Source organism: Etheostoma spectabile, chromosome 8, assembly GCF_008692095.1.
Source record: "Etheostoma spectabile isolate EspeVRDwgs_2016 chromosome 8, UIUC_Espe_1.0, whole genome shotgun sequence".
Taxonomy (NCBI): domain Eukaryota; kingdom Metazoa; phylum Chordata; class Actinopteri; order Perciformes; family Percidae; genus Etheostoma; species Etheostoma spectabile.
Genome location: NC_045740.1, coordinates 442,129 through 466,225, shown reverse-complemented (window position 1 = coordinate 466,225; position 24,097 = coordinate 442,129). Strand labels below are relative to the sequence as shown.

At 40.4% G+C, this 24,097-nt stretch overlaps 1 protein-coding gene across 1 annotated transcript in view; it reads right to left on the bottom strand.

Moving 5' to 3' along the window:
- plpp4 (phospholipid phosphatase 4) overlaps window positions 1-24,097 on the bottom strand; it is a 53,573-nt gene that overhangs the window by 20,320 nt on the left and 9,156 nt on the right. The window contains exons 2-3 of the mRNA XM_032524105.1: window positions 10,940-11,048; window positions 2,377-2,467 (exon numbers count right to left, since the gene is read on the bottom strand). Of these exons, the coding sequence (XP_032379996.1) occupies window positions 2,377-2,467; window positions 10,940-11,048 (200 nt within the window). The remainder of the gene's footprint in view (window positions 1-2,376; window positions 2,468-10,939; window positions 11,049-24,097) is intronic.

Here is a 24,097-nt window from a genome sequence, read left to right as displayed (position 1 = left end):
AGGAGCAGAGTGTCAATGTTATTTAACAGCTTGTTAATTTGGCCAAACTCTGGGCAGATCAAATGAAACCCCTAAATGAGGCATGTTCCGTTTGACCAGTTGAAAAATTGGACATTAAACTGCAATGTGTTCCCCGCTTTGTCAGATCCCTGGCCAAACACTTACTGTATAAATCTATTGCTTCAGTTCATATATAGTTTATTTAGTCTGATGGTCATTTAAGTATTAATTAACATGCCTCCTCCAAACAAATATTTCTGGATATTTCTGGATATTTCTGCCTCGTGGGTTTGTGCCTCCACTTTAGCCTTGCGTTTGCAATTTATAAAGGGTGTGAAAGAACAGCGTTCCTCCTCCTCCTAATAACGTATTCCACCAGCGTTAAGTCTCTTTGGTCTGTGCTGCATTAGGATTGTGCTTGTCAAATTGGTCACATGCACTTACCCCAGTTTGAGTGGTGGTTGCACGAGGGTTCATTCTCAGAAAAATAGAGACCCATTGAGTAAAGACAGCGTTTCAGCCATCACTTTACCAAAATCCTTTCCATTCAACTCATGTAGACAGCCCATCTGTTAAGCCTGATTGCAATCTCTGCATGTCAAAACAATTCTTCTTTTATTACAGTGTCTTGATTTGTGATAGTCATTATCAAAGCTCTGGTTGAAGTTTTGACAAATTAGACCAGATATGCAGACACAACACAAACTCCTGCTATTAAAATCTCTCTCATTGTCTCACCAACTGGAAGATTACTCCCCCGACACACACCAAACAATAAAGCCTCTGTGTGCTATGAGATCTCACATTAAGATGAATAATATTCTTCATGCTTTTTAACCTAAATTAAAAAATAATCGCTGCAGAATCATCTCTGTGTCATTCTCAGAGCAAAGTCTTTTGGAAAATATAATCAATCTTACAAAATCTCGACTGATGGATTATCACACAATAAAGCAGCAGGAGTTTTGGGAATGGTAAAGGGTTATTGGATGAGTCTACAAAGGGAATATTGTGTCATTTTTACTCTTAAAGGGAAATAAAGAGGCATGGATGTGATGGCAGAGTGCACTTTCAAACAATATTGCACAATATTAGCAAAACCAAGTTCTGTAGGTATCACAAGGGAGAAAATCAAACTAAAAAAAAAACTCCCAGCTTAATTACGTCAGTTTGAAAAATTTCTTTCTGAATTTATAATTAGATGACCCTCAATGGCAACTTTGAACACAACCCATTTGCAAAAATACAATGATAGCTACCTTTCTGTGACTTTAGCTTGACATGTAAAATGGATTTCTCATAAGGTCTAGAGATTGCATTAGTTCAAAAGCAATATTAAAAACTATGATCATATATCATGTCAGAATAATGGGCTCCCTTGTAGTCTTTGTTTCTCTGAGGAATGTTTCCTCTGCGACTGATATAAAGCCTTGTAGAAGTGCTTCTCTGTCACAGGGGGTGGGACTGTCACTAGCCGATGTGACTCGAGTGTCATCCATCTTGAAGCTAAGCTTATAGCTATTAACAGGCTCTCTCTTTTCAACAGCAAACTGTTACAACAACTACTGCACATGAGTACCACCGCAATACATAAGTACAGATCGGAGAATATGCAGGAAACTTTATTACAGATGGAATACTCAACACACTACGTGAGCTTGAACACTACATGAGGGCAGGAGTTCAAGCTAGGTGGAAAGCTAATGCTAATCGACTGTGTTTTTATACTCTGTGTTTACAGCCCACCAAGCGCTAAAGCTACTAATGCGTTAGCTGAACTTTACGGAGCCTATAATGTGTGTGCACTAAATGTAGCCTGTTTCAAATGTCATTTTCATACATTTTAAATGTGTAACACCACTTGAGCCAACGGTGAAACATTGATTCGTGTATATGGTTGAAATGACTATAAAACATTTGAGTTGAGTTAACCGTCTCACTGTCTATTATGTCTGTGAACGGTAGGCGTGGCTTGGGAGTAGGCTCATAGGTAAGCAAATCAAGTGCATTCTGGGAGTTGTTGTCTTTCATCCACATGAGCCAAAAAATAAATTTTCTGGCTTTTTTCGGTCTAGAAGGCACCAACTTCTTAAAAACATTCACATTTCTACTACAGAAATGACCCTATTTAATACATATTCATCTTTCCACCGGTGAAATTACCATTTAAGCACAATGTAGTACTTCTAGGTGAACAATTAGTCCCTGCTTCCAGATAGCATAGGGGAAAGATTTTATTCCGTAGTTATTAAAAAACTCCAACAAATGCAATATGTGCAGCAACTATAATATGTATGCTGTCAGTTTAAGACCTCTCATAAGATTGTGACAAACAACAACATATGTGTGACATTTCAAGTAATTGGCTCCACATACCTAAGCATGCCTCTTTGAGCTCCGTCTTGTCCGTCCTCTGAATTATCTTCACAACAAATATGACAGCCAGTGGGGTGAGGAATGAAATTGCCTGGGAGGAAATAAAAACAAAACAAGTACAGTTATCGTGACATTAGAGATGTGCTGCTGCAGCATTTCCACGGGGTCCGTTTTGCAGGTTAATCGTCAAATAACTTTTGCCTCAGGGAACGACATGAACCTATCTATTATTCAGAGTTAATTTTAACAAGGCAAACAGCGGGGCCAAACAAGCTTCTTTATTGTTCAGCCCGGTCTCTTGCCTGCACAAGAGGGGAAATTCTGCTCTTCACTTGATAAGATTTGGGCCTCCACAGCACCTTGGTAATTATTCAAGCCTCAGAATCGATTAATTTTGGCCAAATTTAACATATTTACTTTGCCTTAAGCAACAAAGGTAGTACAAACAAAGGCAACGTTTCAGTTCCATTATTATAAAACACATAATAATTTCCCTTGAGTGCTGTTCAGCAGTTCAGCCGTGTGTACATCTGTGTAACTGTGTAACCAGTTTGTAACTAATTTTGTACCCTAGGCACCACTTCAAAGTAGCTGGATCCAAACCTGTTCACACAATTGGATTTAAGTGCACTAACAGTTACTACTAGCCAGGAAATCAGAAGACTATGCCAGCTCACGTTTTATTTATGAATTACTACTCACTACCTGATTTTGAAATTAAATTACCCATGATTTGTTTATGTCATAGTGACAGAGGCACAGACATTCACTACTGTTCAAAAGTTTGGAATCACCGGTCACATTGATGATTCTTTCCTTCAATAATGTCTGAGATACAAGTTTAGTTTTGCCCCAAAAGAAGAACGGAATAATTAAAACATCAACGACAGGGGAGAATACTGTGGGAATTTGAATCAGTTTTCCAGTCCAATAAAAGGGTTAAGACACTCGATCAATAACCACACTGATGCAATTGGGCTCTAAATATTTTGGGAAGCTGTTTTCTTTGGGCCCTCTGCAGTCTCATCATAGAATAGGTTTAAACTGATTTGTCAGTGTTGTGGTTTATTGCAGGACTACAGTGAATGGTGGGTGAGTGGTAACAAGAAAATGGCCGGTTGAGGCAGGGGGGCAAGGGATGGTAGACTAGGCTGGATGAGGATGAGTGGCTCAAGGGTTAGCAGGCAGGAAGACAGAAGATGATCAGTGGTTCAGATAATGATCTGGCTACCAGTGGTAGAAGAGCTACGGTTAATATGAAGGAGAGGTGATGAGTTGTTGAAGGCAGGGGAGGCGTTCGAAGAGTGAGAGCCCCCCACCCCCCCCCCCCCCCCCAATTACCTGTCGTCCACTCTGTAAGCCTGGAAGACATTCACATCAGGCAGTCTTTGCCTGAATTGTCTCGGCCGTAAAAAAAAAAAAAAAAAACGTAAAAATAAAAGTCCCATACCTACAATTGTACATGTTTTGTCAAGGCAACATGATATGTTGCAAAATGTTAACCCCTTTCTATTAAACCAACTCTCCCACTTGCAGCCTCCCCTACTTACCAGGTGACATCAATTAAGTAAGGTAATTAAGTAAGGGGGGGGGGGGGCATTGGTATTGGGCCACAGAGACAATGTCAGACCATAGTGTGTTTATCTGATATTCCCTGCCTTAGAGTAACCTTCTATTTCTATTGTAACATTTTAAAAATAGCTTTGCTAAAGCAACACATTACCTCAAAGTTCCATTTTTTAAAAGACATCATTTTGCATAATAGTAAACTTTCAGTTTATTTAACAATTGACTCGTATTGAACTGTTGCTCAGAGACATCTTTGTTTCTTCTGCCCTTTCAATCGTCCAATAGCGGGTTCTGGCAGGGGCGAAGCGGGCAGCCACCCGGGGGCGGCTTTTTTTTCACGACACATAGGGGCCAGCACGAGCACTTGAAGAAAAAAAAATCCTCAAAGCGGTTTTCTACTGTATTGTCTATCGTTTCACTGTGTGGGGAATTGCCAATTTGATGCCCCCTGCAGCTGTAGGCGCCCTGCTTGCTGAGAAGATGCCGTGCACAGGGCTGTGTGAGAAGGGGAAAGAGGAGGGGGGACCGGGGGGACCGGGGGGACCGGGGGGACCGTTCACATCTGGGCCAAACGGGTTGCTGGGTAGGCGCCGATACCAAGAAGAAGAAGTGGTGCTGTCCTGAGTTGAAACATGGCCTACTTTACGGCTGTATTATTGAGTTAATAAGCGTGTGGGTTTGGGTTGGCCGCTGTCAATTTTCAAGGTTCTGAAATTGGTCGGGGTCTGAGTCTCCCAAATGGAACGGTCCAGACAAGGGGGGGGCATGAGCCTCCTAGAGCTTATCCCTTTTATGCATGATAAAGATCTACCAGAGATCTACCCCAACTTTTGGACTGCTTTCAGGATGACACTCACTCTGTCAGTCACTGTAGCTCGAGCAGAGAGGAGCCTTTAAAACTAGAGTTGATCAAGTCCTACCTGAGGTCCCCCGTGTCCCAGGAACCGGCATCAGCATCAATCACTCAGTAGGGGGGCAGATTTCATACGATAACATCACTGAGGATTTTGCATCAAGGAAGGCCAGAAAGGACAGGTTTTAGTTTGGGTTTTCTGTTCTTAGTGCAATAGTGTAATAATTATAATTATTATAATTATAAACACTAATAATAATTCATGTATTTTCACATTTGTGTGATTGATTTGTACCATTTAGAATATTTATTCTATATTTTATTTGTATATTATTGTTGCTCACTGCTCTTAAATAACTGTATATGTATTTTTGGCACATTTAAATTTATGTATAATGTATATATATATATATAAATCCTTCATTAGAACATTTGAAAAACACACTTAAGAGAACGCACAATCGCCACTTTCACCATTTTCAAAAGACAATGAACACAATTATGCACAAAATATGACAGCATAAGTTACCAGAACGTAAAATAAATAAACTATAAACTATAATATAGTGATTCTGCACAAACATCAAACATGTTTTCCTTGCGTGTGTGTGTGTGTGTGTGTGTGTGTGTGTATGGGGGGGGGGGGTGTAATTCAACGTAGAACCGCCACTGTAATCGTCAGTCTGGTTGAACCATCGAGCTTTTGTTGCCAAAAGGAAATTCTTTGTTTTGAACAGTAATTGGTAGAGTCACATCACAAATACAGTACACCCAGCGTGATACAGTGGGGTTGCACCTGCAGATAGAAACACAGTGAACAGAGTCTCGTTAGACGCAATACTGCACAGCGGCTGGAATGACCTGCTCGCATAGGTCATGCTTGTTAAATATAGTGTTTACAAGAAACAACAACAACAAAATAAAAAAACGCATAACACAGATTCAAGATTCAAAAATTGGATGTATAAAATGGATGTGGCAGCTCAGTACCAGTGGCCTTTCAGTCACAGCTGCTGCTATCACTTCACATCCAGTTCTCTGTTGACTGCATGGTGATCTTTAGATTAACACATCCTGACAGTGTTTTACTCCCAGGAGCTCTTCATAATCTAAAATGATACATTAGTACACCTTGGAGTATTAAACAGTTCACGTATGCATATGAGGAATGCAGTACCTATGTGGGTTTCAGTCGCCATGGAAACACAATGAAGCATCCAAATAAAATTTAAAGGTTTGACAACGTAAATTACCTTGTCTCATACTAATTATACATACTGTATATTTTTTTATGACCGTTCATGAACATTTATAAATGAGCATTCATTCATTCATTTTTGGCATGTGGTCTCATGGTTTATTATGATCTTTTTCACATTTCTAGAAGCTCCGGCATGTTCACTTAACACTCCCTTTGGAAAGCTACATTCTGTATGTGCATCTCTTTAAAATGTGAAAGGCCTGTTATAGAGTAATGTAAATTATTGTTTGTTTTTTTATTTCTCTTGGCATGTGAATAACTGTTTCCTAGTTAACCTAACTGCCTGGAGGGTGGACTATATCTTCTCACTGCCAATAATGCAGGCATTAGTAGGTACAAATAATTCTCAATCAATTTCAGTTTGTTTTATACTTTGATGCATTGTGAATCTCTCTTTTGTGGACATGATAATTATTTGTTTTGCCGGTGAATTACATGAACGTTGCTGAAAATGAGAACAGCAAAGATTTGAGATTTGCTAGGCACTGATTTGAGGGCTTGATGCTACACTATAAGTCTCTTCACATCATGTGACCTTTGGCTGTATGGATCAGAGGGATAGTCCTCTAAGATGATTGGGTCTAACAATAAATAACAAGCACAGAGAGTGACTCTCTTGAGGGCGCACACAGGCTAATACGGCGTATATCTTAATGAAGGTCGGAGTGAGTCATAATGCAGCTTCATGTAAATCCCCTCCATGGACTGTTTTTAATGGCCAGATAAATTCTCCACACCTTCAGGGTAACTGTCAGTGCAATGACATTGAAGAAGCCTGACTGTTGGGTCTCAGCACTGGGAGCATTTGCCGCAAGCAAATATCCATGGACATTGAAGATAATATAAACTGTCAACATTCTTAATAAAACATGTGGGAAAAAGGAAATAAGAAAAAATAGAGTTCAGATAAACTTTAGATGAGCTCAGGAATTTTTGATCAGTCTAACTGAAAAAGGGGCCAACCTAGAAGAAACTGTTTCCTAGTTTGTTAGTGTCCTCATACCGTTCTGCATCAATATATACCTTCATGGATTTAATGTAACATACTTTTTAGTGAAGTTATAAAGCAAAGTTTCAACATTTTCCAAAAAGTGTTAATATTGGAGTCTATGTACCCCTAACTAACATATCTTTTCGTATCTTTCGTATCTAACGTATCTTTTCCTACGTTTTTGGGATCAATCTTTGCATATACTGTGTGTGTGTGTGTGTGTGTGTATATATATTTATGTATATATCAATGTAACAATATATGTTATTGTAATGGTATTAACAATACACTTAAAAGCATGTTTTAAAATTTCAAAAGATGGCAACCCTCCCCCTCCCCCTCCCCCATACCCTTTGCCTTGCAGGGGTTTGAGCCCCTGCCTTCTTTGCTGGATGCTCAGCACCACAGACATGCAGAATCATTGGTTTGTGTGTGTGTGTGTGTGTGTGTCTGTGAGTTTTCCGCTTGATTGGTAGAGGCTTTCTAAAAATGAATGCACTCTTACATTAATTATAATAAATGGTTTGTTGATGAACAATTTAAAGCTTAATGTTTTATTTATGAGCAAATGTACTTCTTCTGTTGACGTTTTAACCCATTTATGTTTATTATTGGTTCAATTGGTCTGGCATGAAGGCTTTTTAACATCATTAAGTAGAGCAAAGCTACAGCATCGACTGTTATTACATTTATTTAGCCTTTTTTTAATATAGGGTGACAAGTAAAGTAAACACGATCTGCTATTATTTCTAGCTTGAAATGAGTGACAGTTAGTGCTTACCACCTACTCTGAAGCTTTATCTGTACATAATGAGATGATTGATGTGTGTGAGGAGCACAGGATGAAGGTATGGGCCAGTTAAGCACTGTTCAGCAGTACAGAATTAAACATGTCAGCCTGTCAGAGAATAACTAACTGTGGATTATTCTGCTCAAATTCACAACGTCCCGCAAACCCCCGCTACATCAGGGCAACAGCCTTGTGAAGCCTGTGAAAGAATGCTTGATCACTCTTTAATGTGGTGGGAAAAGAGTTTATTACATAAGAGAACAGGGTCACCCGATCATCATCAGGACTCAATTGCCCTTGTGCACCAGTACGGAAAATGCAATATGAAGGCATTCATATTACAGCAGATTTAATAAGCGGTTCTGCTGATAGTGCCTGGAAGTCTGGAAGTTCATGTTAAAATGGTCACCTTTTTTTTATTTTTTTTTTGTTCAAGTTACAGAACCGTTGAAAATGTTCTATGTATTTTTTTGTCCTGGTGCTGTGACCTCTGAGCCCCGTATTTGATATTACACACAGATTTTTTGGTTCTTTAAAGCTGGAAAAATATATGTGGTATTTATCATTAAATAATTAATCCAAACCTTCAACAGGGCAGGCTTATTGACAGTTAGCTGGATCATGACCCAGACGGCTTACTCTGAACCATACATGAAGTAATGACCACATACAAATGTATTAATTTATTAGATATATAAGAGAAAGAGTTGAGTACATGAGGATTTTAGATAAAAACATGCAGGTTTTTGTAAACTCACCATGATCTGTACTTATCACAATTAAATAGTCATAATAAAAACGTACCTATACTTATACATAATAGAACTAAATAAATCTAATATTTATACATTTAAAATGAATAAAAGTTTGTAAACTATAAAGAACCAGTAGTAAAGTGTATAGGGCATAAACTCAACTAAAAGACTGTTACAAAGACCAATGGCGCCAGAACATATGGCATTTCATTTGTCATGCAATCAAAGGTGCTTCAAGATATATTAGTGAGGTTTCATTTTCATAACGTTTTTAAAGTGTCTTACTAGACCATGAGAAGGACCTCACACCCAACATCACTCGTACTGTAGACTGTTCAACAGAACAGAAAGTGAAGAAATGTTGTGGAGCACAATGTAGAACAAAATGACTGAAACACATAAAATGAGATTATAAATGAATCTATAGCCTCAGTGTATCCTGGGTTAGTTCTCAACACACCTACCTCATGTATATCACTTGATCAGCACTCAGCCAATCATATGAATGATGCTTATGGTTTCAACTCTCCACAAATTTTGCCTTTATTTCAAAATAAGAGCGCACTGTTAGCCAAGCTATGATTTACAAATCAATCCTCCACCTGCTTTCAAAGAACCAAATTAGCGGGATGAGAATAAACAAGATTTGTTTAGTCTTTTTGTTATCCTGAATTAGTTAAGATACAGTTGAAGAACATAGTTGGTGTCTCTCCTGGTTGAATGGCAACCTCACAGTGACAACAAGACAGCAGAAAGCCACAGCTTCTGGAATCTGTTAGCTAAAAAATAGTTACACCGCATAACTCCACACCGGCAATGGAGATTTAAATTTAGGCGTGCTATTTTTCTTTCTTTTTTACTTTAGACAGAGCAAGGCTAGCTGTTTCCCCTGCTTCCAGTCAGTTATTCTAAGCTAAGCTAATGATCTCTTAGCTCATACTTTCGTACAGACATGAGATAGATATGAAAGGAGAATTCCAGTCAATTTTAATATGTAACTCTGTTGTTTATAAATTTTGAGTACTGTCAGTAGAGAGAAAAATGAAAACAATCGGTGCTGCATACACCGTGTTATCCTCCTGTTAGAGTTAGCACCCAACAGGCTTAAACAGGGCAAGTTTGAAACTTGTTTTTAGCCTCTAGACATGTTCAAAATGTCATGACAAATGCCTACCCTTGTGCAGTGATTCCTTCCAAGTGAACACAGTGAATTTGACTGCTGGAGATGTTACAGAAAGGTGTGTTTTGACTAGTGTGAACTTCAACTTCACTGGAAAACAGGAAATAAACAGAGGTATGTGCACTGCCTGAATTAACACAACTTTTATGTCTTTCTGTCACATCCACAACAGTCACATTCACTGTGTTCACTTGGAAGGATTAACTGCTCATGGCTAGGCACTTGTAATGACATTTTAAACATGTTTAGAGGCTAAAAACATGTTTAAAACTTGCCCTGTTCAAGCCTGTTGGGTGCCTAATCTAGCTGGAGGATAACACGGTGTAGGCAGCACCGATTGGCTTAAGTTTTCTCTCTACTGACAGCACTCCAAATTTCCAACCCACAGAGCTATGTGTTAAAATTGACTGAATTTCTCCTTTAATCTTTTCCTCACATTCATGGCAGGAAAGCATGTAAGCACATTTCCCCAAAAATTGAACTATTTCCTTGTGAACTCATAAATAACTTGTTAGAAATTGTCTCCCAAACATTCCATGTCATTAGATGGTCTATGTTGGCGGCAGATGGAAATAGGATTAGTACAGTATTCTCCGGTATAACAACAACTTGTTTGTTGTTGGCATCGTGGGTGTTGTCATATTTCACCATAATCAGTCTTATAGGACCATTTGGCGCCATCCGAGAATGAAAACAATGTGCAGTATGACTCACAACAATACAGCTCTACAATACCCAGTAGGATAGGCTGTATTTGAAGTGTATTGAAGCCAGTGATTGCCACTGAGAACTGCAATATCAAAAGAAATGTGCAAAATGTGTTTGGGAAAATATTGTTTAGGTACAGCACGAGCCAGAGAAAAAAACATGTTTTCATTTCTCGTTGTATCGGTTAGAAATTCAGCTGAACCTTTCACCGCCCACCTCTGTCCGAGAGAAGATTATTTACATTGTGAGTACTAATCATCACTGTTCTGTGAAGCCCTTCTCATAGCTATCAACACAATTCAGGCCTCAACCCGAGAGTGGAAAGAAGAAGCTTTGTCGTATTGATCGCCCTAAATGAAGGCTTTCTGCACCACAAACATTAAGAATTAAGCAGAGTGTTTAGTGGCAATCAGGTCTGTAATAAGAGAAATGCATAATTATAGAGCAGGTACTTACGAACATGACCCTCTTGGGAATGTGGTCTGACTCAACCAGAGGATTCTTGTAGAGCCAAAGCTCTTCTGGTTGAATCACTCTCTCAAAGGGCTCCAGAAACTCTGTAAATCTGTGGCAAAGAACAAATGTACACGGATCAGTTACTCATGTTCTCAAGCTCACTGTATCAGGTATCACATTCTGATTGTGCTTTTCTTCATTTTCTCATTTTAGTTGATTAGCACATTGTTATGTCAATGTGTGTTGGTTGAGGGACGTTCGACGCAAACTGGGCACGAGGACATGTAAGCAGGGCAACTTCACCCAAGATCACCTCCACTGAAGAGCCTTGCTGTGTTGGAACAAATTAGCATGCTCCTGCTTCCTCCAGCCCTCCCTGACCAGCCAGTGATCTGTCAGACATGACCTTGTTCTCTGGCTTCTCGAAAAGTCGTTTTGTCACTGCTTCCTAAAACAAAAAGAGGTTTCTGCGTTCTACCGTTGGGGTTGTGACATACTGTACCTACTAGAGCCGCGAAGAGATCCAAATATTATTAATATAATGATATTTTTGTGTGTTGCCAGGCTATTGTCTCCTTGCAACAAAACGGAAAAACTATTCCTCTCTTTGGGGGAATTTGGTATTAAAATGGGGAATGAGGAAGGCATTGCTTGTGTTATAGCAGAACAGAATTAAGACTAATCTCTGTGTGCGTGTGCGCGCATGTGTCTGTTTGTGTGTGGGTGGGAGGGGGCATGTAAGTTTAACAATAAATCAGCAAAAAAGTAGAGCCACTAACAATTCTAGGATCCCTTATAAATAACAAATCCCAAAATAGTAAATATCTGCAATCCCTGGCATGCTCTAGTTTTTTACCAGCGAGATCAGTGGTAGTTAAGGTTGATGGAACAGTTAGTTAAATGTATAAAAGGTTGATATCTATATACAGTATATGCAGGTTAAAGTGAATCGTGGACAAATCAAGATCTTTAAAAAAAACAAAAAACTGAATGACCAATAAACTGTGACACAGTTGTTTGTGCTTGAAGCATTCTTGGGTCCAGCAATTTATTCTCTGCTCTCCCAAACAGCTACATGCCCTTTAGCTAGACATGTATCACACAGCTGCTCACTGAACAATGGTGAGAAGTGTGTAAATCAAACTGTGGAAATTTGAATGAGGCAATTGGCTAAAAAGCACTTGCATCTTGTGGAAAGTTGTTGGTCCGCTGATAACTGCTATGATGTTTTTGCAAGAGAGCAGCCTAATCAGTGCTAGCTCATTTTACACCTTGCTGAGCCCTTGTACATGATTCACTTCGGCAGACAGCGCAGCAAATGACACACAATATGCTTCATGAATGACTCCCATTTTCCCAGCTTGTCCTCTCTTCAGTTCTCGTTCAGAAATCACTGACAGGAGATGACACACACACACACACAGGTCATTAAATACAGCTCTGGTCTACCTGTCACTCTGCTAGACTTATGATAGCAAATCCTGCTGTAGTGTTAAAGCTAGAGGGAAAATACTATCATCATAGGAAGATATACGACCTACAGTAGGGCATCCATTGGTTCCAACCATGTCGCACAAGCTAGTCTGGAAGGGGATAAATAACACTCCAAAGTTAGGCTTACTCTTGGCAAGGGAAAAAGTTGCATTGACATTTTTTTTAAGTGGTGTTGTCATGGGGCTACCCCATGCCTTTATTTAAGCCGGTGGTAGCATTTGTCTTAGGATGCTAGGTATAAGCAGTAGCGTAGGGTGGTAAGCATGAGCAGTACCATTAGCATGTGGGCTCGCATCAATGAACACATGGCTTGTCTTTTTTTTTTTTTTTTTTCATTTAAATACTAGTCGAAAGACCAGAAATCATGGTTGGATAAATACATGCACCGTTAACACATAGACAGTTCATTTCTAGTCATTTATTTTACCCACAGTCATCCAAATATTATGTTCCATTCACCACGTCTTCAAGCAGGGATCTGGGGCAAAGTGGTAAACAGGAAGTGACAAAGTAATTTATAGGGGGGAAGACCTGGAATGGTCCAAGTGTCAGCCAGTACAGAAGTGTGTACTGGAGTGCCTAGAGTTCTCTGTTTTGAGAAGCTTGTTCAGCAAATAAGGGCGTGCGCCCTCTCTCCCTCCCTAGTTCTTTTACATTTTTGCAATAATTCACCCTTGCAATGCTGCACTTCCATGTGATTGTGGAAGAAATAACTCAAAAAAACGGGTGTAGAACTCCTGAGTCCTTGTCTCCTCTTTCCACCATGGGATAAACATTACAGGTGTTATGAATATGTATGCATGGGGTCCCTAAACAGTCTTGGAATTACATACTGTGGGCGGTGTTGGTCTTAGAGTAGGTGTGGATGAGGGGCCCAATTTGGAATACTCTATCCCCATCCATGATTCCTAATTCAAACTTCATTCAAGGAATGAAGGTTGAAATAGTGGTCCACCTCACAATGATGCACTACAGATTGCAATCGACAGCTCAAATGTCCCTATGGCAATCTATTTTCAGATATTTTCACCATCATTGCTGGGGAGGATGGCTTTCTTCAAATTAAATTGCCTTAGTTTTGGAGAAGTTGTATCCAATCTCCTCCAACAAATTAATACCACCCTCAAAGGATAACCCTTAGCTCAAGTTTTCCAACCATCGTTATTACAGTAAAAGAAATAGTCCAATATGGATTAGATGCACTTTAAGGGCTCCAGGCTCCAAACGTGAAACACAGTTGGATTTAATCAAGGCTTCATCCTTAATTCCATGGATGGACGAGCCTGGCCTTTGTGGAAATTCATTTTACCTTTGTTGTAATTTACAGGCTGAGATAAAAGCAGTAGGGAGCATGTCATTTACAGGCTGGTGGTGACAGCGTGTGCATTTTGTCTGAGGGAGGAAGGAAGGATAATGTGGAGAACATTCACATTAGCAGAGCTAATGTCAGAGCTCGGAGAGGTAATGACATACACAGCATGCACCCCAATTTATCCTGCTGGGAAATAATTGTAATCACATTTGCTCAAAGAGAGAGACAGAGAGGGTTGAAGGGGATGTGGGCTGCATTCTAGTAGAAACTAATTCAGACTGGGCATACCAGCAGGAGTGTCATTTAAGGCTTTTGTTTGGAGCTCATTTCCTGTCCCTTTTTTCTTCTTATTTCCAAGCTTAAAACACTTTCTGTAGCTAACCATGAGAGCAGGAGCTATGGAGACATTGAGAAGAGACAGATGAGGGAATAAAAAAACTGTGAGATGCACCAACCATGTCGAAAAAAAAAAAGAATCAGACTCTCATCAATGCTGCAAAGAGATCCAAGGCCTTCTGACATCATCTTTGGCCAGAATAGATGAGCTCTCCATGTGCCTATAAACACAATGCACCCAAAAAAAAGCCCTGAACTCAGCACAGCCTGCTGGCTGCCTGGGGAGCACCTCATTCTGTTTTATCTCGTCGGTTTGCTCTGTGGAGAGACGTTATTGAGCAAAGGCATAATGGCTTATACAGGGGCCAAAACATTATAGATTAACAGACACGGGTTAGAAGGTGAATGTGTGAAGTTGTTAGATAACCGCAGACGGCATCAAACTGTTCAAATACTTTAGATTCATAGCAGTGGGAACTGGAAGTAACATTTTTCTGTACATGGTTTAATTGTAGGGACATTCATGTTTAATGACCACAAGGTACGTGATGCACCACATACATTACATTACTACACCTAAGTCTTTAAATCTTCACATCTGACCTTTTCTTACTCAGGAACTTTTTAGCTTTTTGTCTCTTTCCTAATCCTCTTCATTAAAACTGCAATTTGGGCCAATATATCATCGCCGATTCCTATCCATCTCTGCTGGATGTATATTCTTATCCGACGTGTACAGCCACAGCTGAGGAAAAAAAATAATAATAAAAGTGAATTGCTGAAACACTCCAGAGGTTTAGCATGTAGCAGCATCGCAAAACAGTAAGAGCAGCTGATTAAAAGCTCTTGATTTCCTATGCACTGTGGGCAGAATCTGTGGATATGGCCTTGGGAATACATATCTGCTGCTGTGCCACAACGACAGAAAGTAAAAAGACAAAAAATCGAGAAATTCCTCCTTCATTTGTTAGATTGCTGCAAAGCAATGACGCATACAGAAAGGGTGGAATAGCTTATTTGGATTAACTTCAGGCAAGCTCCCATTTTCACTAAACTAAGTGTGAAAGTAATCTTTTGGCTGATTGTCTGTGTGTATTGCTGTCTGGTTGTATTTTCGTGCATAGGCCTATCACAGATATGACCAAACAGGAGCTGAGTTTTCATCTCTATCGATCGCATTATATCTGCCAGCAGGGGCCGGCCGAGCGAGAACCGAACACTGAGAGCCCTTATTGAACTGCGGTCGCACAGCATTTATCTACAGGTTCAGGAGGCCGCAGAGCAGCTCCACAGCCGCATAGCTCAGTTAGCAGACAGAGTGTGTGACCTTACCTCTCAAAAGAAATTGAAAACATGAGGGAGCTTTGCAATGTCCACGATACAGAGGTGCAGAGCCCCTGACAGAGCGATTATTTGGATGTCTACGATTGTGCTCTTGGCAAGTCTTGTCCTTCCCCATTGGTAAGGTTAAGCTGTGTTCCTAACCATGTCTTTCACCGCTGCTGTTCACAGGAGTGCTGATGCAACCAGTGACATGTTCAAAAGGGTGCAGTTTATTGTGTCAATTCATATTTGATTGCATTTGCAATCTCATGAGATGCACATTCGGGCATAGGAACGAGCTGTGTGAGTGCAGAGAAGGTGAGGGAGTGCGGGAGAAAGAATTGGAGCTGACCATCTGCTAGATCTGGGACAGACTTTGAACTGGCTTTTCCCTTCATCAGATCAGAGGCGGGCAATCATCACAGCCTCTGATGGCACCCACATGTACTTTTTTCTCCAGTCATGTAATCGTATAAAAGGGAGCTATTGAAATAGTCATTTATAAGATTTACAAGATATTAGGATGAGAGGATGTGAAGAGCCCTGGAGGAAATTCCCACCCGTCTCTGTTCAGTGCATCTTCTGGTTCATTTACCACTGGTAAAGTCCCATTCGTCCTCTTACTCGCCATCAAATCCAACTGGAGACTTTGGGCTGGTCAATAAAGCTAAATGGTCAGTGGTGAAGAGCTTGGGCCTCGGTATGTTGTATTGGTAGAAATGTTAGGAGGGATTCAAGCAGAAACAATAAGAGATATGAAGAGAGTGAACTGTGTTTGCTGGCTTTCTGATTCCTGGCCGGGTTGTGTCCCAGTGGTGGAAGTTGGGTGGCGGCCTGTCTGTGTGTACAAATCTGCAACAAATTGCTTGGATCAACACCTAAAAGTCTGAGAAGATCGCTTTTTTTTTTTTTTAAGTCGTTAAATAATTGATGTGCTTTATCAAAGTGTTCGGTCTCAGTCTGTTAAGTTTGGTTTCTGTCATCTTCTATTTCTAAATTGATGAAGAGTAACACGTATGGTGTTGAAGGTGCTATATTACAAAGCCGATGATGACACATTGCATATATTAATGTTTGCATGAAGAACCAAAAAGGCAGGGTGGCGTAGAAGCAGGCCTGGATTATCTATAAGGGCAAGTGGTCCAGTAGTGGTCCACTACCCAGGAGCACCAACCATTCACCAACAGTGGGGGGGCACATAACACATTTTTTGCATATTGTTATATTATTAAATAGAAATTGTTACTTGTTTATGAACTCTACTTTCACAATAATATTAGTGATAAATAAAAAATTAAATCAAGATCGCATGCCCGCTACCACTTCCCTCCCCAATCTGAGTTGATTTGGTCCACAAGTATTAAACAAATAAGACTCTCCGGGCTGCCTTCAGCAGCTAACGTTAGCTAGCTTGCTTTTTAGGCAATGCACCATGGATGTGTTGAGCAATGTACTGTTAAATGTCACCGCGACAGCAATGGCTTCTCTTTGAAGTGGTATGGAGTCTTTGAGGTAGAGTGCCCAGGGACACCACATTGTCTTAATACATAGACCCAGAGACACTGTAAGTCAGCATTAGCATCATGTTCCAATCAGAACAGCATTGTAACAGAATGTTACTTAAAGGCATACATTACAAGAGTAGTTTGACATTTTGGGAAATGTTCTCTTTCTTGCAGAGAATTGGATGAGAGAATCAATAGCACTCTCATATCTGTCCGTTCAATATGAAGCGACAGCAAGCAGCCGGCTGGTTCAGCATAAAGACACAGGGGGAAACAGCCCGACTGGCTCCTTCCAAAGGCAAACAAATCTGCCTATCGGCATCTCTAAAGCTCACTAACAAATTATAAATTGTTTGTTTAACCTTTTAGGTATACTAACTTGTGATAAGCTAAGCAAAGCGGGAGCTGACTCTTTGCTTCACATTGACTGCAGAGATCTGAGAGTGGTTTGGAACTTCCTAACTAATTCAACGAAAAAGTGAATATTCCCCAAAATGTTAAACTATTCCTTAAAATACCCTTTTTAGCGACTGTGTTGTGTTATTTGGAAAATACAACTGAGTTAACAGAAACTGATTAGTGCAAAAAAGTCAAAGCTACATGTGTAGGGTTCTACTAAGTGCACCTAATGATAAGTAATGCGGGTAATGTGTTGTCTATTTTGCATACGTACATTAAATAGATACATTTTCACAGTGCAACTTAGCTCACATCAGCTTTTTCAGAGTTGTGCATCTGAGAAATGTGCTCAGTCACAGTGTTTTAACCACCAGAAGAGAAATTTGTAATGATTGGTGGATGAGAGTCATGGCAGGTGAGCTGTGGTTTATCACATAGCCACAACTTCCACAGTAAACACAGCTGGAAGGAAAAAGTACAGCAAGGCTTTTGCTCAACTTTTCTGTTCCTTACTCGACAGAATAAATAATACTGCGTTTGCTGTTCCAGCAAAATCAAATCTCACTCCATTGGCTTGGCCTGATTAAAATAAAGACAACCACGGGTATCTGTGATGTAATAAATTCACTGAGATTCGATGAGAGGTGGGTCACAGTGGAGAAAGATGGGAGCCGACTGACAGACTGAGGATCCATTCTTGATTTCATTATGTTGTTTTATCTGATTCATTGCTGGACCCGTAGACCATAGCAAAGCACTGCTGCCCTGGCAACTAATCTGTGTTTATGTGTTAATTGAATAGAGTCTGGGGATAGCTATGCTTTTTAGGAACGGATGTTTCAATCATGCTAACAACCTACATAGACGATTGCCTTCAGGACATTTGAGGCTGCATTTAAATGGCTGGAAAGGGACCGGCGGGAACATGTGTAGAAACAGAAGGTATTAAGCCTGGAGGTTAGGTTGTATGGCAGGTTATGGCAGTGGGTTCAAATGCTGAAGTTTGGAGACACAACTAAGGGAAAATATGTATATTTTCATCTGAATTTGGCCTACAGCAAACTGCATGGCAATTATAATCACATTCAATCAACATAATCTGGGACGTGTTCAAAAAGGACAGTATGTATTTTCCTAGAGGTGTCTTATACTGTACTCTGCTATGCAAGGCAGAATTCAATAAATGTCACATCCCATCTCTCTGTCTTTGTTTGTGTCCGTGGTAACAGTCGAGCCCTTTGACCGTACGTGTCTGGAAAGCACAGCACCGGTCCTGTCACAGGCAGGGGGGAGGGGAGGGGAGTGGGATGGATACTGAGTGACACTCAGCCAGCTCTGGCTTCCCTCGAGCTATCCCTCAAGTTGGCTAAATGGGAGAGAGAAAGAGAAAATGCCATCCTTGTAACGCTGAACCCTAGTGGGGGATCCAGTGGAAAATGCAGGGTCATTTTAAATTTAATAACCCGTTCTCATTGGATAATTCAAGAAGATGTATCAAAGAAGCTAGTATATAATGAGAAGCAAACAAGGGCTGGGTTGGTCAGAATACAGGTGTCTGTTCTTGATAAAAGCCCCAGAGACACTTTGAGAAAGGTCAGAGACACATATTTGAGACAGGCATTAGAAAATTCAATGGTGTGAAGCTGGCAGGACATAGCCAAAGGGACACAGAGGGATTCGGGAATCAAGGAAGCCTGGCGGTGGTGGGGGTGGGGGTGGGCATTCAAGATAAGTTTCCAACCCACAGCAGGAAAGCAAGGAGCCAGGCTGCCACACGCAGATGATTTGCCAGCAGGCTTTGCAAATACTCCACAGTTGTTAGCTTATATTCATGGAGCTTGCTGAGTAAATGCATCAACTTTACCGGCCCATTGGAGTCGACGCCTCAATCCTGGTGTGCTTTCTCTCGATCTTATACGGAAAAAACCTTTGGACGGTTTTAAATAGTACTGTAGTGCACAGGAGTGCTTCTGTAATGAAGTGTTGTTACATTTCCTGGTGTACCCCACTTTCCTTCTCATCGACATGAACTTTAGCCATTCATTTCCTATTTTCCCACTATGCATGATGATGACTATAAATTGCAGTGTAGCTAGGAAAAAGGGATTTCCACAGGATCCTTAAAAAGCTGTTGTGTTGGCAACATCTCAATCTATTGAAGCTACCCTTTATTATGAAATTGGCACGTTGGTCTCGTCAAGTGATTTCAAAATGGCTACTCTAGAAAGAAGCATGATTCTGGGTACCCTGCAGCGATACCTGATGTTTATCATTGATGGTTTAGTTTGGCTCTCTGCTTTCAACCTCCACAGTTGTCTACACAAGACATAAATAACTGCTTATTAACTTATTTGTTTAATGGTGGATTGTTTCTTTAATAACTGGTATGAAATTAACCTATCTGCACCTAATGTACATTTAGGGCGAGAGTTTGTTCCAGCTACGCTCACCCCACTGCTCGGTAATTATCCTGCAACCCTTAGATTAACCAGTCACTCAAGTGTGAATGCACACTTTTAATTATGTTTTAATCAGTTAACTTTGAAATGTTCAAATCTACAAATAAAATCTGAGTTTCACGACATTCCCTTGCTTTGACATTTGTGATTATTGAAACATAAAAACATGACTGCTGAGGCACAGATAATGAAATCTGCAGGCGGAATAATTGACACCTGTGGTCACCGCAGAGGTTAATGCGTCTGTGTCCAGCTCAAAGCGAGCACCTAGGGATTCAAATCTCAACAGAAGGTACTTAAAGAAACTGCGGCTGTGCGTGCGTGTACTTTTTGGTATTTAAAGTAAGGTCTGAGGGTAACCATGCTTGGACTGTTGAAAATAATAATGCTAAAAGACAGAGGAAGGAAGCGAGGTGGCAAGAAATGCACAGAGACACCCTGAACACATTTACTTGGTGATGGTGGACACAGATATGGGACCAGGACACAAGGCTGACATTTATCAGTGTTGTCACGCTCATCGTTTATCCGAGCAAATATCAAAGTCGACAGCGACAAGAGAGAGATTCCAAGCCTTGAGCTCTTTGTTCATTCAACGCGAGGGTGAAAATACACACCCCTGAACAGCATCTGCAGAGCGCTGAAGCTGCATTAGCACCGTCAGGAGCACTGATAGATGCCACCACACACACACACACACGCACACACACACACACATGCACGCTGTCACAATCACAGATACAAACTGAAGATAATTTGATACACAATTACTCTTTTTTTCCTCCAAACATGAACAAATACACAAACACGCACAAAGTGATGTTATACTTTCATGCATCTATGACCACATACATTACATCTGCTGATCTGTTTTAGTAAATGTATTAAATGTTCTCTCACTGTGACACTCACTTTCCTTGCCACGGGCTATTTATGTTTCATGGCTACGGCTTGAATTCATTTTTTCCCCCCTCCTGGTTATTTGTTGTTGTTTTTTGTGTTGGGCACTCTTCTCTGTCATGGATTTTAATATCCTTTGTCATTTTGATTTTTTTCAGATTTTCCTGAGGAGGGTGATGCTGTTTTGGATTTCCACAATCTGCATGTGCAAACAAACAATACCCGTGGATAGTAGGAAGAATAAAACAAATTTCCACATTTTAGGCACATGCCACTAAAGCACAAGGATGTAAGGATAAATCCCAGCTAAAGCCCTGTACACTCAAATGGGTGTTTTCTTTTCTTCGTGCTGATTAACCTGTTTAAGGAATCAGCTTGGTGAAGCCGTGAGGCGTGGGCAGAGGGTCACAGAGTGGGACCCAGCCAACCAGCTCTATTTTAATTACCTCTTAAGTCAGTCACATGATGCAGAATATTGCCATTTTAGAAATAATTAATAGCTAAAAGAGACACAAGTATTGACCTTATATCCTTGGCTTCTGACAATCTGGTGGAAATCAGTTTAACCCAGGGGTTTAAAAACTGCTAAGGGGGGTTGCAGGGTGGAAGCGGAGGGTGAAAATGAGATAAAGATACTGCTACTGCAAGGTGAAAGAGACAGCAAGCCAGTGTCCTTTAACACAACGGGAATTAAGTTATCGTAGTGTAGCTCGCTGATTTGGCACGTTTATCACTACGGCTGGATGATAAAAGAAATAAATCTAACAAAATGAGAGAAAGATGCTAATCAAACCCTCTCTCAGGCATTACACACCCACACAGCTTTGAAAAGAGCTCTTATCAGCCAAAATAACTGAACTCACCTGGGATTTTAATTTTTGTTGCCTAAATCCAACTACTTCCATTCCACAGCGTTTACTAAGTGTTTAAAATTGTACCCCGCTAGGTTAAATAGACTGGTCACATCACTACGGTCACATGATTAAACCGCCAACGTGTGGCAGTAAATAAAAGCGTTATATATGTCGTTTTGGGAGCCTTTGGAGATCAACCTGTAATGTTATGTAGAGGCACAGTATGAGGATGTGTTGCTTTACTTGGGTTTGCAGTGGTTTTTAACTGCTGTTTCTTGGTCTCAACAGCTGCATTACAGTAAAGTGACACAATTAAAATAACTATGAATGGCTCTGCATGCTTGGTCACCATCTGAAATGTGTTTTAAGTAGAGATGTAATATAAATAGCATAAGTGAAGGGTCTGTTTTGTTTAAAGGTACTGGTGCACTGTTATTGCTCACCCCGTCTCATTACGACTTTCACCTGAAAGGAATGGAGTCGCCATTGAGAAGTCAGTGTGAGAATTTGGGGCTTGCCTTATGACACAACTCTAATCATAGTGGAGCTGTCTTTCAGTGGGCTTCCTCCAGCTGTCAAGACTAAAATATGTGTGGGTAGAAATAAAATGAGCTGTTGCATGTGGAGGATCTGGTCTTTAAATTCGTCAATGACAACCACGCCTGTTCCCAGCTTTAGCACACTTGTAAAGCTGATGCAAATTCAAGGGATACAAAACACAATGGCTGTTTACCTTAAAGTTATAAAAAGTTGTCAGAGACATGGCTGTGTCCTGCCATGGACTATAACACACTGTCTGTGCAGTATGGGAGTCACCTTGCTGTGGCAAAGAGTGAGCATTCACTCTTCAGTGCATTGTCTAAAGGAAACCACGGAGGAGTCATCAAGGGAAGAGTCTGGTCTGACAGCAAAACCCAGAGGACTGAGAGGGACACACACACACACACACACACACACACACACAGATGTGATGAAGGCTTCTCCAGAAGGCGCTTGTGTATATATTTTGAGATTTGGGTCAGGATACTGATGCGTGTGTGTGTGTGTGTGTGTGTGTGTGTGTGTGTGTGTGTGTGTGTGTGTGTGTTTGTAGGGTCTGTGTGGGGTGTTGTATTTTGGTGTGTGTGTGTGTGTGTGTGTGTGTGTGTGTGTGTGTGTGTGTGTGTGTGTGTGTGTGCGTTGGAGGAGGGCTCTTTCATCTCCTTAGTCCCTCATCTGTCTTTTTACAGATAAGAGTATAAAGCTGGAAAAGACAGTAATGGAGAAGATCTAACAAAATACCTGAGAAAGGGGCAAGGGAGAGAAGAAGTAATAGAGGGAGAGGGTGAGAGCGAGGGAGAGAGATTGCGTAAGAATAGAAGTATCACAATGGGAGAAAGTGTAAAGCAGTGCAGGGATCTTTCCTTCTCCTCCGACAGGAACAAATAATTCATCATTTACTAGACAAATGGGTACATTCTTATGGAACATTTCTAGACAAATGGTATTGGCTACAGCACACACAATACATATAATAGCATGTCTCTATAATAATCAATTACATCTCCTGGGCTTGGAGTTGTTAAAGTGTTATCTACATATTCATAATCATTTGTGACAGGATTTTCATTTTCGACATCAAGAATGTGAACTGATTTTTTTCGGGGTAAAATAAATGGGATTAAAGAGATTAACTTGCAGCATTAAGAACTTCTTCCAAAGGATCAGAAATGTACAATTTAATTGGATGACAGTAGCAGTTATATATTCCAGCATATCCCTTTCAATTAGGAAAATGCATACCAGCATAAGCACAATCCCCACCGGAACTGCAGTCTTAATGACTGGATTCTTGATTAATTGCCCCCTGTAACCATGGCGGCCGTGAACATTTTCTTAATGTCACATTGTAATGACAGCTATAGGGGTGGGCTTGGATTTCAGTCAGATTTGGGATGAAGACTGCAACAAAATATGAGTAAATATGATTATTTTTCATGCCAATAACGACCATTTAGTTGAGGAAATTGGTTACGGTTTCTTACAAATCTTTTGGTGCTAAAGGTGCAGACTGGATGTAAATGTAAATGAAAATGGACTTTTTTTATACTTAGTCTAATCGACTACTCAAATTGTACAGGAACCATTCACCATTTACACACTGCCGCACAAGGTGTCACAAGTCAAGTTTATTTCATCCATAAAAATGGAAATTACAGCGCTCATACCCGCCTCAATGCCCATAACAACTCGAGCATGAATACAATACAATAAATACACTATGCAATACCAAACAATACATAAATACAATACACCTGCTCATCAGATTAACACTCACACACATTTATGGCGTTTTTCCACTGCATGGTACCTTCTCGACTTGTCTTGACTCTAATCGCCCTTTTTGCTTTTCCATTACGGAAAAAAGGTCCCTGGTACCTGCTAACAGGTACTTTTGTAGTACCACCTCAGTCGAGTTGAGGTGAAACCTGCAGACTACTGATTGGTCGGAGAGAATCGTCACTAATCAATGCGTCATCATAAAAGTGAATAGCTTAACCTGCGTTTTCTTTTTTGCTGCCTCCAGCTTCTTTTGA